Source organism: Rutidosis leptorrhynchoides, chromosome 6, assembly GCF_046630445.1.
Source record: "Rutidosis leptorrhynchoides isolate AG116_Rl617_1_P2 chromosome 6, CSIRO_AGI_Rlap_v1, whole genome shotgun sequence".
NCBI classification, from domain to species: Eukaryota; Viridiplantae; Streptophyta; class Magnoliopsida; order Asterales; family Asteraceae; genus Rutidosis; species Rutidosis leptorrhynchoides.
This window is the reverse complement of record NC_092338.1, coordinates 408,905,350-408,922,482: the sequence shown is the minus strand read 5'-3', so window position 1 is coordinate 408,922,482 and position 17,133 is coordinate 408,905,350. Positions and strand designations below refer to the sequence as shown.

At 34.9% G+C, this 17,133-nt stretch overlaps 1 protein-coding gene and 1 pseudogene across 3 annotated transcripts; one reads left to right on the top strand and one right to left on the bottom strand.

Moving 5' to 3' along the window:
- The first annotated feature begins 2,682 nt into the window (after positions 1–2,682).
- Positions 2,683–10,253, top strand: LOC139855092 (uncharacterized; annotated as a pseudogene).
- A 909-nt stretch (positions 10,254–11,162) lies between these two features.
- LOC139852053 (uncharacterized) lies at positions 11,163–14,863 on the bottom strand. Of its 3 annotated transcripts, XM_071841268.1 has the most exons (4): positions 14,769–14,863; positions 12,547–14,055; positions 12,442–12,513; positions 11,163–11,479 (listed from the first exon to the last, which is right to left on the bottom strand). In XM_071841268.1, exons 2-3 carry the CDS (start codon positions 14,051–14,053, stop codon positions 12,470–12,472), a joined length of 1,551 nt encoding a protein of 516 aa, XP_071697369.1. In that variant the 5' UTR covers positions 14,054–14,055; positions 14,769–14,863; the 3' UTR covers positions 11,163–11,479; positions 12,442–12,469. The 3 variants fall into 3 exon arrangements, with proteins under 3 accessions (XP_071697369.1, XP_071697370.1, XP_071697368.1); XM_071841267.1 differs by having other exon boundaries at positions 11,164–11,479; positions 12,442–14,055; XM_071841269.1 differs by lacking the exon at positions 14,769–14,863 and having other exon boundaries at positions 12,442–14,053.
- Between the last annotated feature and the right edge of the window lie 2,270 nt (positions 14,864–17,133).

Here is a 17,133-nt window from a genome sequence, read left to right as displayed (position 1 = left end):
TCTAGCTAGTGGACTATTTAATTAGCCCAATTTTAATAAGTTAGTAACCCATATAAATGTAAGACAAAAACCCATTTATTAGAGGGAATATACTAGCATTTTTGTTAACCATAATCACAATTGTTGCATGGGATCCTAACATAAGCACCAACTTTAGACCACCACTAACCAAAAAACAAAAAGGTGTCCCCTTTGTCCCCTCCCCATGTCCACGGCCACCACCACCATCCACCCTATAAATACCAAGCAAACCTCACCCATTTTACATTTGATCTCATTCAAAATTTACACACACTTACTCTCTAATTCTCTCTCTAGTCTTTCTCACTCTAAAAAGTGTAAGTTTTAAATTTTCTTCTTCTTCTTCTTCTCTTCTCATTCTCGACATCATCATCATCATTAAAGGATCAAGCTTTTTAGCTTCTTGATCTTGTTATATCTTGTAGATTCAAACTTTGGTTTGAATCCTTCAAGAACATGAAAGATTCAAGCTTTTTAGCTTTGAATCTTCATTTACTTGTTGAATCTAAGTTTTCTAGCTTATGATTCCTTTATTTTGTTAAAAAGATCAAAACTTGTGTTTATGATCTTCATGTAACTTGAAGATCTAGTCTTTTGCTTTAAGGATCTTCAAGAACATTAAAGATCCAAGCTTTCTAGCTTAGGGTTTCATTATTTTTGTTAAAGATCTTAGCTTTTTAGCTTATGGTCTCATTACTTTTACTAGATCTTAGCTTTATAGCTTATGGTCTCATTAATCTTGTAAAGATCCAAGCTTTCTAGTTTAAGGTTTTCTTAATACTTGAGATCTAAGTTAATATTGTAGATCTCACTTACTTGGAACCTTTTTGTGATTGTTGTGATGATAAAGATCAAGTCTTCATCATGAAGATGCATAAAACTTGTGTCAAAAGGACAAAGGTTGAAGCTTTATGGTGTTTATGCAATAAAGAGGCAACCTTGAAGTTCAAAACTTCTAGAATGATAGCTTTTACTCTTATTTGTGTGTTGATGGTTAAAACTTGGTCAAAGTGATGCTAAAACATCAAAGAGTTGTACACTTGAAGCTTACACGCATCAAGGATGAGAACCGTGATGAGCATCAAGCATCAAGAAACCCACCGGAGTACTCGTTTGCTGTTTTTCGGGGTCTGATCAGACTCTTAGACTTCTGGAAAATTTATTTTTAGATAGTTCGTTTCGATTATATGACTTTTCGTTTAGGCCTCGCCTAAATCCGATATACGGTTTAGGATTTATAGCCTTCCGAAAATAACTACGCCTTTGTAACGACGTGCTGAAAATTCTGACCTACTCGCGCTTGAACCGTCGTCACGGTCAAATGACATCGAGTTAGGTTCTTAAAATTAGATAGCGGTTAGAGGACTCACATCCGGAGCCTTGGACACTGACCATGCGTCTTTTCGATTTGTATAGAGGTCGTAGCAGCTGTCCGAAGTCAGCCTTTTGTTTCGATCTCTATTCTTGATGAAAACTTACTTTATCTTTTACGAATGATGATGACGATGATGATGCTTAGGACTTTACTTACATACTTTTAAACCTTTTGGGACAATACACTGACTTAGTAACCTTTGACTTAGGTTGACGACCTTTCGGACCGACTTACTACATGCATACTTTTCCTATCGACTTTTACTGCTTATTCACTGTGAGTTATAGCTTCCCTTTTTCTACTTTACTATTTTTGGGACTGAGAATACATGCGCTTTTTATGTTTTACTTACTTGACACGAGTACTTAAACTTTACATATGTGTGGGTTATATAACGGCATAAACTTTCCCCTTAGCACGGTAACATTTAACTATTGGTTTTTGAACCGATAGACGCGAATCTTAGATATGGATCCATAGGGTTTGACATCCCCACTCGGGCTAGTCGTGCTAGCATTCAACGGGTATTTAATACTTCGAGGACATACGCACTCGCCAAGTGTACTTTTAGTGGGTATTATTATTACGTTAAGTTAGTTATCGGGTGCCCACGGTTAAGCATATACTCTTCATACTATTTTGAATACGAAATCTCGTGGTATACATTACATTACTGAATACAAACTATAGCTCACCAACATTCGTGTTGACCTTTTAAGCATGTATTTCTCAGGTGCTTAGACGTTGTTGCTTCCGCTGTTAGACTTGCTGTTACAGACTCGCTGTGTTAGACTTCCGCTGCATTACTTAGAGATGTCTCAATCGTGGAACTTTTACTTTGCATTCGCAACTTATGTTATTTTGAATAATAGCTTTGTAACGACCTTTATGTCACGTTATCTTTTGTAAAACGTTATCTTCTTTTGAATGCAAAACTCGTTTTAAACAGCATGTAGTATTATACTGTGTAATGGACCTGTTGTTGACGATTCGTACATGATGGTTTTGTACGGGCCGTCACACTATTCTTCAAGCATGTGGTGAAGTATTGGGGAATACCACATGTGATAGTAAGCGATCGAGATCCAAGGTTCACGGGGCACTTTTGGACGGAGTTGTTCAAGATCATGGGAACAGACTTGAACTTCTCTACGAGTTTCCATCCCCAAACAAATGGACAAACGGAAAGGGTGAATGCGTTGTTGGAGCTCTATCTTCGACACTATGTAAGTGCGAATCAACATGATTAGGCTAAACTCTTAGATATTGCTCAGTTCTCCTATAACATGCAAAGGAGTGAGTCCACGGGGAAGAGTCCTTTCGAATTGGTGACAGGGCGTCAACCATTAACTCCAAATGCCTTAGCCGCTTCATATGATGAAAATAGTCCAGCAGCTTATAAGACAATGAAGGAATGGCACGAACAAGCGGACTTGGCACGAGCATCACTAGATAAAGCGGCCAAGAAAATGATGAAGTGGGCGGATGAGAAAAGACGACACGTTGAGTTCAATGTTGGGGATAAAGTAATGGTAAAGCTTCTACCGCAACAGTTCAAAACATTTAGGAAGGTGCACAAGGGACTAATCTGGAGATACGAAGGCCCCTTCCCGGTGATTGGACGTGTTGGAAAGGTGTCATATCGAGTTGAACTACCGCCCAAGTTAAAGATCCATCCAGTCTTCCACGTAAGTTTTTTGAAACCTTATCATGGAGACGAGAAAGACCCAGAACGAGGAGTTTCGAAACGAGCACCAATGGCAGTTGCGACTTTGTTCGATCGTGAAGTGGAAGATATCTTGTTGCATCAAATGGTACGGAGGCGAGGTATGCCGAGCTATAGAGAATACCTAGTTAAATGGCGTAACTTGCCCGATAATGAAGCAAGCTGGGAAGCCGAAGACTTGTTGTGGCAGTTCACAGACAAAATCAAGAAGTATCACGAGGATCACAAGACGAGGACGTCGCGAGCTTAGGTGGGGGAGAATGTCATAACCCATTTATCTTATGGCCCAATCCACTAAGATTGTGGCTCAATATACCCAAATCAAGGAAGGCCCAAGAAACTTATGAAAGCTCTCTAGATCTTTCCCATTGCTTCTTCCATGGAATGATATGGAATGTCCATGGAAATATCTAGACACATGTATATACTTGAAACTTCTAGTACTTAAATCATAGCCATTGATTTAGTTTCATCTTAGTCATCCATATTGATGTAAGAGTAGTATAAATAGGGGTGGCCTCATTTGTCACACCACACCTCAAAACTCAAGTATTCTCTCTTGTAAAGCTTTCATAATCAATATAAGCATTTTTATTAAATTTCCACTTGTTCTCTATTTTGTTCTCTTTTAGTCACTTGAATCATTGGGAGGTTCGAGCTAGGCTGACTTAGTAGAGACTAAGTGCCGCACGGTGAGCTTATCGAGATAAGTCCGTGACAGGTGGCTCTTGTTACTAGTCACGAGGGTTTTACACTAAGATTATATATTGATGTTTTTACATGTGATACAATGAGAGTGCACTTGAATTTGAATTTATACCAACGCTCGTGGTAGAGTCGTTTTTTTGCATGACACGCCGCGAAGACGCCATTAGCGCAATGTGTTGGTAGTTCTATTATATCTTTTCTACCCTTAATGTATGTATATAATACAAAATGAAAAACGACAAGTAAGAGATAAAATGTAAAAATTTAACACAAAATACATGTAACAATCACTATTTTTTTCATTTGTAATTTTTTTTGGTTTAGTGAACAATTAAATTGAGACGAAAATTCCATATCTTTTATTTTTATTATTTTATTGGAAAACTTCTTTATTTATAAAATAAAAATAAAATAGAAAATAATTATTAAAACCGGCGTGCCATTATAATTATAAATATATTCAATAGAAAGTATGATTTTACTATTCCTAACATTATTTTATTACCAAAATCCATTTTTTCAAAATAACTCCCTCAACTTTGATCAAAATACAAATCGACTCCCGAAACTATGAACTCACTATTCCAAACATTATTATATTTCCAACATCCACTTTTTCAAAATAACCCCCCAACGTCGCGAGTTAAAATTTTTCAACAATACCGTTGAATACGAAATAATTTTACGAACACAGCGCAACTAACTACTCACAAAACGGATACCTTTTAAAACGCTAAATGGTTTGAGCCGCCTTTTATACACATTGTTTTTTTCTTCAAACAATTGATTTTCCATTAGGACTTTCTTTGGAGGCCCGCGCATTAACTTGTTTATATCAAACTTACAACTAACCTAAAAGGCTAAAACCCACAAAACCAGATCAATCGCCATGATTATGTCAATGGCGATCAAGTTTTCACTTTTTCTTCTCCTGTTATCTTCTTCCTTAATCCCTACTTACTCTTTATTCGAAGATCAAGTTGGATTCATGGACCGGTACGATTACATTCAAACCAATTCTCCACTATACTATTTTTACACACCTTGTATCTATACCGACTGACGCACGTGCTTAAATTAACTTTAATTCGGTTCATTTTTCTGATTATACGCGTTTAGTTCATAAGATAACGCGTTTATCGATCGTTTAGTGTCATATGTGGTTATATTCATGTCTAAAAATTGATATGCTTCTCGATTTTTTTGAATTGAAAGTTAGTATAAGTGCTTTGTAACTAGGTTAGGATTTATTCCAAGCTCGAGTATTTGAATAATCGAATTCAGATTTTTACTCAATTCGATAGTAAATTCGGAGTGTGGATATTTAAATTTGTAATGGTGGATTGGTGGCATGGTCCAATGTAGCTGAAAAAACAAACTTATATGTGGTACACTAATAACAGAAGGAATATTCTTTGAATTTTCATGATATATTATAGCATTCGTGTAAGAAACAGTAAATTACTATGAATGCATATGATACATTGTAAGCTTAAAACATGTGAATTCTTAAAGTAGCTCAGAGTTTTTAATCTAAGAAACTGACATTAAAGTTATTAATATTTAGTTTTTGAATTTATTTGTAAACGTGTTGGGGAGGTGAACCAGAACCCAACCTGTTTATGAATATTGTTATCCCTGTTGATCTATATATGAACCTAAACCGTTTAGTCTCTATTCCAGTCTGCTAATTTCATGCTGTGTTCATGTCGTATTACATCACTTAGGGTGTGTTTGTTTACCTCTTAACTGAATGGTTCAACACTGAATGCCGAACCATTCAGCATTAAACGCGTTTGGTTTCTAACCTCTGAATGACATATGATGCTAAATGGTTCAGAGTTGAAACACTCTCTTAACCATTAAGTACATAAATTTTCTGTAATATTCTCCTCAAATCATATACAGAACACTTAACAAACAAGTATATTGAATTCTTTATTCGTGTAACACGTTAATAAGGTAATTTTACCCATTTCATCTTGTTCCTTCAAAATGATTATCAAACAGTTTATTTTCATTCAGAACTTTAGATTATTAGTCAGCGCTAAATCATTCAGTTTTATCAAAAGCACCTTTAGTTGTAACGAGTTAGGCAAATATAGTTTTATATCGTTCTATATATTTCTGGTTGTAATATATTTCAGAAAGTAGATCTTTTATTCCTTTGAAAGTTTAATGACTTTTCTACTCATTGGTTAGTTTGTTTACATATATACTCTGCCCACTTATACTCTTTGACCATGCTAAAATGTGTTTATGTCTTTGTGTTTTAATCATATACAGTTGGTACTGAATATCTTATGCTTCTTGTTCACTGAACTGGTTAACTGTTTAGGCATCAACAATACATAGGGAAAGTAAAGGATGCAGTGTTCCACACACAGAAGGCAGGGCGAAAACGTGTTGTAGTGTCAACTGAAGAAAATGTTAACGTGTCTCTTGATCTTCGTCGAGGCGAGATATGTAAGTACCAATAATTGTTAGAATTTAGACTTCAGGAGTAATGTAGTTCATGCTATAGGAGCTATTAGATTAACCCAATTTGACACCTATGAAATTGATGCAAGAAGTGGTGAGTTACTGAAACATAGTAGTGCATCATTACCCGGGGGTATTTATGGAAATATCTTGCCAATTTCAAGTGACAAATTTGTGGTTTTGGACACCTCAAGATCAGTTTTGGTTCTCTTAACCATAAAACATGGACAAATCCACCTTCAGCAGACACATGTATCTGATCTTATTCATGCATCTTCTGAGAACACGGTTATATTACCTTCAAAGCTTTCAGGAATATTTTCCGTAAGCACAGATGATTGTATAGTTTTTATTAAAGTGACCGATGAAGAAAAATTCGTTGTGATGGAAAAGGTTGATAAAACTGTCGTTGTAAGCGATTCGTTGGCCCTTTCAGAAGGAGAACAAGCTTTTGCACTTGTTGAACATGGAGATAGTAAGATACATTTATCTGTTAGGCTTGTTCATGATATAGTAGTAATCATTTTAAGGAAACTGTCAAGATGGATCAAGATAGAGGCTTTGTGCATAAAATTTTTATTGATAATTACATTTGAACTGATAAATCAAATGGGTTTAGAGCATTGATTGTAATGGAAGATCATTCATTACTATTGATATAACAAGGTAAGATTGTTTGGAGTAGAGATGATGGACTTGCTTCGGTTATAGACGTGACGACATCGGAACTACCTATCGAAAAGATTGGTGTATCGGTAGCAAAAGTTGAGCATAGCCTGTTTGAGTGGCTCAAGGTAAGAAATTATTTGAAATGTTTTCAATGTGTAGATACATGCTATTTTTTTTTTAACAATGTAGATCGGTTAACTGAAGCTAAGGGTGTGTTTGTTTACCTTTTTATTGAATGGTTCTGAATGTTGCCCGTTTGTTTCTACCTCTATATGACGTATCATGTTGAATGGTTCAACATTCACATTCAGTGCCGAACCATTTAGAGTTGAAAGACTCTCTTAACCAATAAGCACCTAATTTTCTTTAATATCCTACTTAAATCATATCATGAACACTTATCAAACAAGTATATTGAGTTTTTTATTCATTTAAAACGTTAATAAGGTAATTTTACCTCATTCATATTGTCGATATATAAAGATTATCAAACAACTTATTGTCATTCAGAACCACTTCATTTAGAACATTTGAATGATTCAAATTATGAATGAATCATACAACAATCATTCCGTTTTATCAAACACACCCTAAGTTATTTCTAGTATAAGTTTCTAAATTAATAAATTTGCTTATCTTTTCAAAGGGTCATATATTGAAGCTCAAAGGAACTTTAATGCTTGCAACGCCCGACGAAGTAGCAGAAATCTAAAAGATTAGGTTACAAAGCTCTGAGAAAAGAAAGATGACCCGAGACCATAACGGGTTCCGTAAACTGCTCATTGTACTCACTAAAGCCGGTAAACTATACGCGTTACATACAGGAGATGGAAGAATTATCTGGTCTAGCTTACTGCAAACTCTTCACAAATCGGAACAATGTTCTCATCCCACTGGCCTCAAGTTGCACCAGTGGCAAACCCCGCACCATCACGCACTGGATAATAACCCATATGTTCTTTTCGTTAGCAGATGCGGACTTTCTTTGACTTATCCAAGTGCTCTAGCTATTGTTGATGCGTACACCGGAAAACAACTTCAAAATATGGCTCCGGTGCATTCGACTATGCAAGTTATGTCGTTACCGTTTACTGACTCTACTGAGCAGCAGCTTCATTTGTTGATAGATGCTGATAAGCGTGCTCATTTGTACCCTAGAACGCCTGAAGCTGCAGAGATCTTTAAACGTGAGTGTGAAAACGTATATTGGTACTCGGTTGAAGAAAAAGTTGGTATCTTGATGGGTTATGTGGTAAAAAGTAGTTGTAATCTTGACGTACCTAACCTGTACTGCTTTGACACTAGGAATGTATGGTCTATTGTGTTCCCTTCGGAAATTGAGAAAATAATTGCTACAGTTACGAGAAAAGAAAATGAAGTATAACATTTATTTCCAAATATGCTAGAGGTGGCAAAATGGGCTGATGGGGAGGGTACTATAACAGTTAATAATGAAAGAAATTTGATATGAGGTTAGTTAGCTTTTGTTGACCAGAACTCTGTTTTCAAATTGTTATTTATGAGCAACTGTTGTTTCTCCTATGGTGCTTTTGTCTGTTAGATCCATTTAAAAAACACACAACTTTCATCAACCGTTCATGATGGGTTGAATTTGCCACCTAAAGTAAATGCCAAAGTTGAAGAAAATCACTTTAAATGTTGTTCTGCAGGTGGTTCATACTCGAACAAAGGTCAGGATGTGATGTATAAATACATTTCAAAAAACATGTTGTTTGTTGCTACCGTGTCACCTAAAGCCGATGGTCCGATTGGGTCTGCAACTCCTGATGAATCTGTGCTAGTGGTCTATCTTGTAGATACTGTAACTGGTCGCATTCTGCATCGCATGACTCATATAGGCTCACAGGGTCCTGTTCATGCAGTGAGTATTTTTCTTCTTTAGACTTACATAGTAACTTGTTTTCATGAATGTACCATTATTTATGTATCTTTCTTTAAAGGTCCTTAGTGAGAACTAGTTTGTTTACCATTACTTCAACTTACGAGCACACAGATACGAGATGTCTGTTATTGAGATTTACGATCAGTCTCGCGCGGTATTGCCTTTAAACTTTGAATTTATCTGTCATTCTTCATCATTTTGTGTATTTTGTTTGTGTTTAATACATACGTCTGATTACTACCTACAGGAAAATAAGGATATATTGAAGCTAATTATTGGAAAACAAAATCTCACTACACCAGTCTCATCTTATTCTCGTCCCGAGATTACAACAAAGTCACAGTCTTACTTTTTCACACATTCGGTGAAAGCAATATCAGTAACTTCCACAGCAAAGGGCATAACTTCCAAACACCTTCTAATTGGCACAGTTGGTGATAAGGTTAGCCTTAGAATATTTAAAAATAATTTAAAATTTTTATTTGTTGAACATAATCGCTAAGCTTATGCTGTATTTCCTGTACGGATTTTTCTCATTCTTGATACATTGAATGCCATGCCTGAATTTACTTATATGTGACCTTTCACAAACTATAATTTGTAGGTATTGGCTCTTGATAAGCGATTTGTTGATCCACGAAGGTCACATAATCCGACACAAGCCGAGAAAGAGGAGGGTCTTCTACCTCTAACCGATGCTTTACCAATTATTCCACAGGTTAGTGTTAATAGTTCCACCACCGACTAGAAACACATTTTGTGTAAATTATTTTAATTAGTTAATCCTAATTATTTTCTGTTATATGTGATTACTAAAACTATATCATTACTAGTCTGATTTTTATGAAACAATATTATCATTACTAGTCTAAATTTTATGAAACAATATAAGTACGCATAAGAAATACACTCCGAGGGACTTTCGACCTATTCTTGACTGTTCACCTTATTTTTTGGCAGTCGTACGTAACATATGCGTTCAAAGTCGAAGGTCTTAGAGGCATAGAAACTATTCCTGCAAAGCTGGAATCAATAAGTCTTGTGTTTGCATACCGTGTGGATCTCTTTTTTACTCGGGTTGCACCTTCAAAAATATACGATTGACTTACAGAGGATTTCAACTACGCACTGCTTCTTCTTACCATTGTTGCCCTTGTTGTGGCCATCTTTGTAACATGGGTGTTGTCTGAGAGAAAAGATTTGCAGGACAAATGGAAGTAGGTAACGTAAAAAAATCCCTTGATCATATAGATAATAAGCTAATTTCCTTGATGTATTGTCCGATTAATTTTTTGGTAAGTGTTGGAGCTAGTTCGTGTTACATTATAGGGAAACTCTACACCAACTTTTGACTCTAATTTCTGGTAGAAATGATTTCACTGCGCATAAGCATAACCAGCTCACGTTTCATAATGGAATCTGCATTCATTCTGATCAATGTCTTTATTATGTAGCCCTAATTACATGTTTCCCTTTTCTTTATGGTATTATGCATCTCCTTTCAGTTTATTCTTTTTTGGCATGTAAAACATGAACTATAACCATGAACGGAGACGGGCACAATACTGGAATTCCGTATACTCAGGTGGGCATTGAAATAATGTAATCTTTGCAGTAAGATGTGGGGTTATCTATAAAGGATACGAGTTTGGGCGTTAGGTGATTTGGGCCATTTGAGATGCTTAATTCTAACTTAGCTAATTAGCAGGTTTGCTGCACGTAACTCATTGTTCGGGTCAACTGAATAACTGATCCAATGTGGGAAAGGTTCTTCGGAATGGGTAATTTTGTTTGGTTCAGTTTTAAGTAATTTGTTCATATGTGACGATGACATAATTATTTGTATTATATTCAGTTATGTTTTGTGTAAGACTGTTTCTAACCGTGACTATAACGTAAAGGCGAGTGATGTACTTTTTGATAATGTGACAAGGTCAAGAGGTGAAGTTTTTTAAAGGGGGTGTTAAATTTTGTGGTGGGCGATGTCATAAAATATTATTGATAGTTGGTTATAAAATATATTACTTAAGAATATATAAAAAAAAATGTGGTAAAATCTGATTGGTTGAAAAGAAAAAAAAAAACTTAAAGACACCTTTTTTATGTCACTTTTCCAACTGGTCAAAATTTGGCACCGCGTTAGAGGCGTCAAGGGCGTCAAACACGACACATTGGATTCCACGTATTTTGACGGGCAAATCTCACGCTGCTGAAAATTTAAACTTTTTTATAAACTTTAAGGCACATTGGAGCAGCCTAAGAAATGCAATCTTGAAGGAAAGCCTAGCTGATTTTTATAAACTTCTTCAGAAAATTTAAGGCACCAGCAATTCATCGTGATAACACAGAGTTGATTTTACATCAAAAGCATCAAACACATCATTGGCATTTGGGTCTATAAAATAAACGCGAGCTATTCATTGTAGTTTCATACCAAAATATGGTAGTTCATTGACATAAACGCCATAAACGAAAGCAACCAAAAATATACATCGGACTGAAATATGATGGTATCCAGATTTATTATTCTGTGTGTAGAGCACATCACTATGATCAGTAACAAACCACCATCTGACAACTGAGCCTTGAGTCGAAACTGCAACAGAAAGTAAACACCACATTTTACATTACAGTGAGTTAGCATCAAACCACAAGTTTAAACTAGGCACATACTGAAAGACATCTTTTTGAATGGTAAAATATGATGATAGCCCAAGTGAACTTTCGTTAAGAAGAAAATCGATAAAACTACAATACAATTTTGGTAAAACTGATCCGTGAAGACCATTAGTCAATGAACCTGCGAGTTCCCTAGTGAACCACACATACCAATAAAATAAATATCCTGGAGCTAATGTTTGGATCATGAACCATCACAACATAGCCCAGTGGTTGGAGCCCTAAGTTCCTTGCAAGAGGTCTCAGGTTCGAGTCCTGTCAAGGACGAATATTTAGTGGTGGCCAAGAATGGGTTGGAAACAGCAAGGGATTCGCTAGGCTGCGTACATCAGAGTATGGGGTCGGATTACTCGCCCGAACAAGGAAAACCTTCTACCTTTTTTAATGGTGGATCGTGGAGGTGATATTACTAAACCGTTTAAATAGAAGGCAGCTAATTTAGGTTATGAACTATATGGAAAACCTAGCCAAACTAATAAATTGGATGAGAAGGAACAGTTTTAAGTTTAGAGGTCACCCAAAATATATTAAAGTGTGTACATTTTCCGAAACTGGTTTACTTGAAAATTTTGAAATATTGGATCATCACTTAAGTAATAGTTTTTGTACTCATATTTATTTATTTAAATGATCATAGTGATGGTGAGTCAACCCATCCTACTTTAAGACAGCCTAGAGATCTTAACTACAGTGAATCGAGCCCATTTTCAACCCATTACATACTCGCTAGTCAATTTTGTAAGATATCCCAAAACTATGAATTCTGATATCAAGAAGCAAAACTATGAATTCTGATATCAAGAATAAGTTAAGATTCATATAAAAGTAAGTCATCTGCGAACAGAAACATTTGAAAAAAGCAATGGAAGAGAAAGTTACCTGTGAGTGATGAAATACAGATAATCCGCTACTCCGGCATGACATCATCTCCAGCATCATCATCATCATCATCATCATCATCATCATCATCATCATCATCATCATTGTTAATTTGAAGATCACCGAGTAACTCATCCAACGGCACACGAGGTGCATCATCATCACCATCAGTCACCGATCCAGCTTCTGACGCCTGATATCCTCTGTTTCGATACAACGATATATTTAATCTCATCTCAGGGTTCTCCTCCAAATCATCCAAAAACTGTTCATACTCGTTAATCATCCTTTCTTCATCAACTTTACCTCTCGTAGCACTCAAATCAACCTCCATATCCAAAGATTTCAACTTCCAAGATCGAGGCTTTCCACGTTTCTTTAATTTTTTCTCCTCATAACTTTTTTTAACCAAAATAACTTCCGGAAGCACTAACCCTTTGTACTTATCAAGTTCAATATCATTATTATTCGCAGAATACAAGTCATAACCAAGAGCATAATCACCCACATTTAAAAGATGGCCTAAATGTGTCTTCACATAAAACATTGTATCGTTCTTACCGAAATCCGATACGCGTGCCACTTGAACCTCAGCCAAAACATACTTAGACCCACCAAGATTAACTTCAGAATTAAGTAAATCGACATCTAAAACCACATATTCAACAAGCTGCTTAGAGGTAAGCAACGATTTAAACGACGACCTAAAGTATTGTTCAGCATCAAGATAACAATGCCTTAGAGACGAGGGATCGATTAACGCGATACTGTTGCTTACTTTTGTGCATATAACAAGTGGGCCCAAGTTTCCCAGATTAGCAACAAGTTTTGGAGGGAGACAAACGAGATCTTCACGACAAATAGGGCAAATTTCAACCGAGAAAGTGTACTTATAGTTATAGATATGGCTCTTTTGGTCGTGCGACACGAGTTGTTTATCATGTCGGGTCTTAACTGGAACAACCTTACCCACAAAGTCTACAAACTTAAGTGCATGACTACGGCTAGAAAAAAAGAAATCGATCCCCTGATCCATTTGCTTGATCCTAATGGCTCGAACAGCAGCATCATGTTTAAGAATAAGTTGTTCCAGATAAAAGAAAGTTCTACGGTGAGATACGTGTTGTCTTAACTGAACTGCAGCCACCCATTGATCAGGGTTAGCTTGACCTCGAGAACACGAGTCACACATTTGATCATGGACCACATACTCAACCATATAAGCTTGTTCCAAAACAGCACCATTTAAAACTTCTTTCTGAACACGCAGCCTAACCTTAATCCTCTTTGAATGAGGCTCAGTCCATATAAACTCTGCACGAATCAGCTTCAATTTACTCAAATTTTTGAGCCGTTTGACACAAAAAGTCAAGAGCTTTTTGGACTCTAACTGAGCTTTAATCCAAGTTCTTGGAGGCTGCAAGTAGCTGTCACATTCGGGACAGTGAATAATAGTTGCATTTCTTTCTAAACCTTCAGTTATGTCTACTTCAGAACGAAGACATCTAACGCACATGTTGGCTGCATTTGGCGTCACAGGAATACCACATTTGCAGCATGGAACATTTCCCATAGTTTGCTGTACAGTAAACATACCTGCTTCCACATCCATGGCTAAACAAAAACATGTAAATGTTAGTTTTCACAGAATAAAATAACTTGAACACTAAAACTAAAATAAAATTCATAACAGAATCGATGAAAACAGAAATGGAAAATAGCACAAAAAGGTGCATACACTTCAACCAAATAATTATTAAGGCACAGATACAGTGGATATTACAATATTACAATGTACGTTCTGGGCTCTATGGACTCAAAATTCTTATATTATACAACCATATAAATCGAATAACAAGTCAAATGAAATCGGACCAACACGATATTATAGTTCCATTATATTAAAAGTTAACTTGTTATATGATTATTATATATATATAGTTGTGAAATCCTAATCTATTGATAGTTTCAAGTTTCAACAATAAACTTGTTTCAGATAGTAGTATTAGTAACAACAGGTACCATACATAACATTTTATAATTAAAATACATTTAAAACATGATTGTGGCTGATTTTGCATCATCAAATAAGTAAGATCACATAAAAATTGTAAAATCTGGAAGTGTAATTTATATTATTTTTAACCTAATCGGATACATAAGTTCATCTTTTAACTTACAAATTGATTATGTTTCCTCCAAATAAATGAGCTAATTGGCTATTGCTGAAAAAAAAAATAACAACTCAAAAACAAATACTATTCGGTTATCAATTATTACAAATACGGAGTATAATGAAAACATACATAGTTATTATAGATACATACCTTGACCGAAGAAACCCTAAGTTTGATACAACACGGACGATTGAAATTGTTTGGAATACGGAAACCCTTTTTGTTTCTAACAGCAAACAAATATTTATATTTATGGAAAGAATTATTGGGCCGACCTAGTAAACAATGTTCGTCACGGGTAACGTCAGCCCAATAAGCTAAAATATTTACGCGTATAGTCCATATGATTAGTCAAATATTGCAATTTTCGTCTCAAAACTTTTTTCTTGCGAATAGTTCTGTATTTTGAAAATCTTGCACGGATGATCCCTGTTTGATGGAGGTTAATTATTTTCGTTAAATCCAATCATGTGCCAAGCACGTGAGAATATTTGTTCTCTTACGTTTTCTCTTTTGTCTCCTTCCATCTCCACCCCTTGTTCATCATCTACCAAAAAGTAAACCTTGATTATTTTTTTAACAAATCAAATGTGAACCTCAACAAAAACTCTAAGGGTATGTTTGATTGAAAGTTTTTAAATCTTATTGAAGCTTTTAGCTTTTAGGAAAATGCTCTTATCAAATAAAAAGCTTCATTTAGATAAAATAGCTTAGAGCTTTTTGAGGGTGTCAAAAAGATCCATTAAGCTCTAAGTTGAAACACTAGTCTCACAAGCGTTTAAAGGAAAAAGAGATTTTTTTGGTTTTTTAATTACTGTTGCACCCTTCCAATTTAATTGAACCAACTCACATACGTATTGATTTATATTGTTTAGGCCTTGGCTTGTATGGATCTTTTGTAATATGGATCTTTTGTAAGTTGGCATACATGTTGGACTTGTTCCCTTTATTCTCCATCTCTATTGAAGTTTTTAAATTGATATATAGTTTTCAATATCATAATACTTTTATTAGTTACTATTCTTAATTATCCACTCATATTACAACTCAAACTAACATATTTTTTGTTATAAAAATAAATGCATATTTAAATTAGTACTCACGTGTTATCGTGTTGTTAAATGGTCTCTAAACATGAGAATGTAAGGAAATAAAACTAGACAAAGAAATAGTTTTGAATTTGTGTCGGTTTTTAAACAATATTGCTAATTTAATATGTAATGCATATCATTAAAAACCAGTATTATTATATTCTCGACGTTTATTAATGGATATTTTTATTAAATTAAATTGATGATATTTACGTATTTTTTTGTTGTCCATTTCATTTTAACAACTCCGGTTATTCTTCCAAACACATAAAAAAAAATCTAAAAATCAACATTTTTCAGCTACCAGCTAGTTGTGTTAAACATACCTTAAATTTAGACCTCACAAAACTAGAACTCAAGTATCATTTCACTTGCTCATCTCTGGTTTCTATTGGTCTACAACATTTTGTTTGTGATTGATTGGTTGCCAATAATATCATTTGAGCTTGAGTAGTGAAAATAATTAGTTATAAAGCTCGTGCGTTGCGACTAAGGTACAATTTATTAAAATAAAATAGAAAATTAGAATAAGACAAAATAGCCGACGTCAGTTAATCGACTTGGACTTCTTGTTTTAGTATGCTAGTTAAATAATGCAAATTAATTTCAAATTTATATATATTTTCAATTTGATAATTCTATTAAGTTGGTCATGATCAACGTATAAAATCATTTTTAGAACTATTTCTTTGGTTAATGAATAATTAATGAGATGTCCACCTGCTTTTGCAAAGCATATAATCTGTATGAAATAGATCAAGTAATGCAAACAACATTAATTAAAGATAACTATGAGTGTTAAATAAAATACCAAGCAAGGGCCATAGCTACATCCTTGTATCAAATAAATATAAATTAAGAGCATCTATAAAGGAAAACACACCGCATCCAAATAGAAACATTTTCTGCAAAGTGATACCCACTTTGTCGTGCTTTTCAGATTTTCGAACTATAAAGGAGAAATAGACAACTGATCAGTTGTTCAATCATAATCCTAAAAATCCAAAAAATAAAAAACAAAGTCAGTAGCAAGTCGATTTCACATATACACAAATAATAAAAATACTATAAACAAAGTGTGCAAAATTTACCTTGAACTCATACTCAGAGACATGAAACCTTTGTCATCAAACTTTGTTATTTTCTTATCAACAAACTTTGTCTTCAAGCTTCTTATCAACAAACTTTGTCATTTTCTTATCAACAAACTTTGTTATCTTACAAAAATACTTCATCAAAAAGAACACCAAATTTTATAAATCACAATTTGAAACTGAAACCAATTGTCCATCCATTTTCTGATATTGCGAACTCATATGTAAACCTTATTGTGTGCAGTCAAGTCGGGTTGAGTTAAGTTTGGGTTGGGTCAAAACATGTTCGAGTCAAGATGTGTTTGGGTCAGATTAATTATTACCATAGTA

Bases quoted from the DNA above. Each gene is read 5' to 3' on its own strand.
- LOC139852053 (XM_071841267.1), bottom strand. From the start codon at position 14,053: ATGGATGTGGAAGCAGGTATGTTTACTGTACAGCAAACTATGGGAAAT.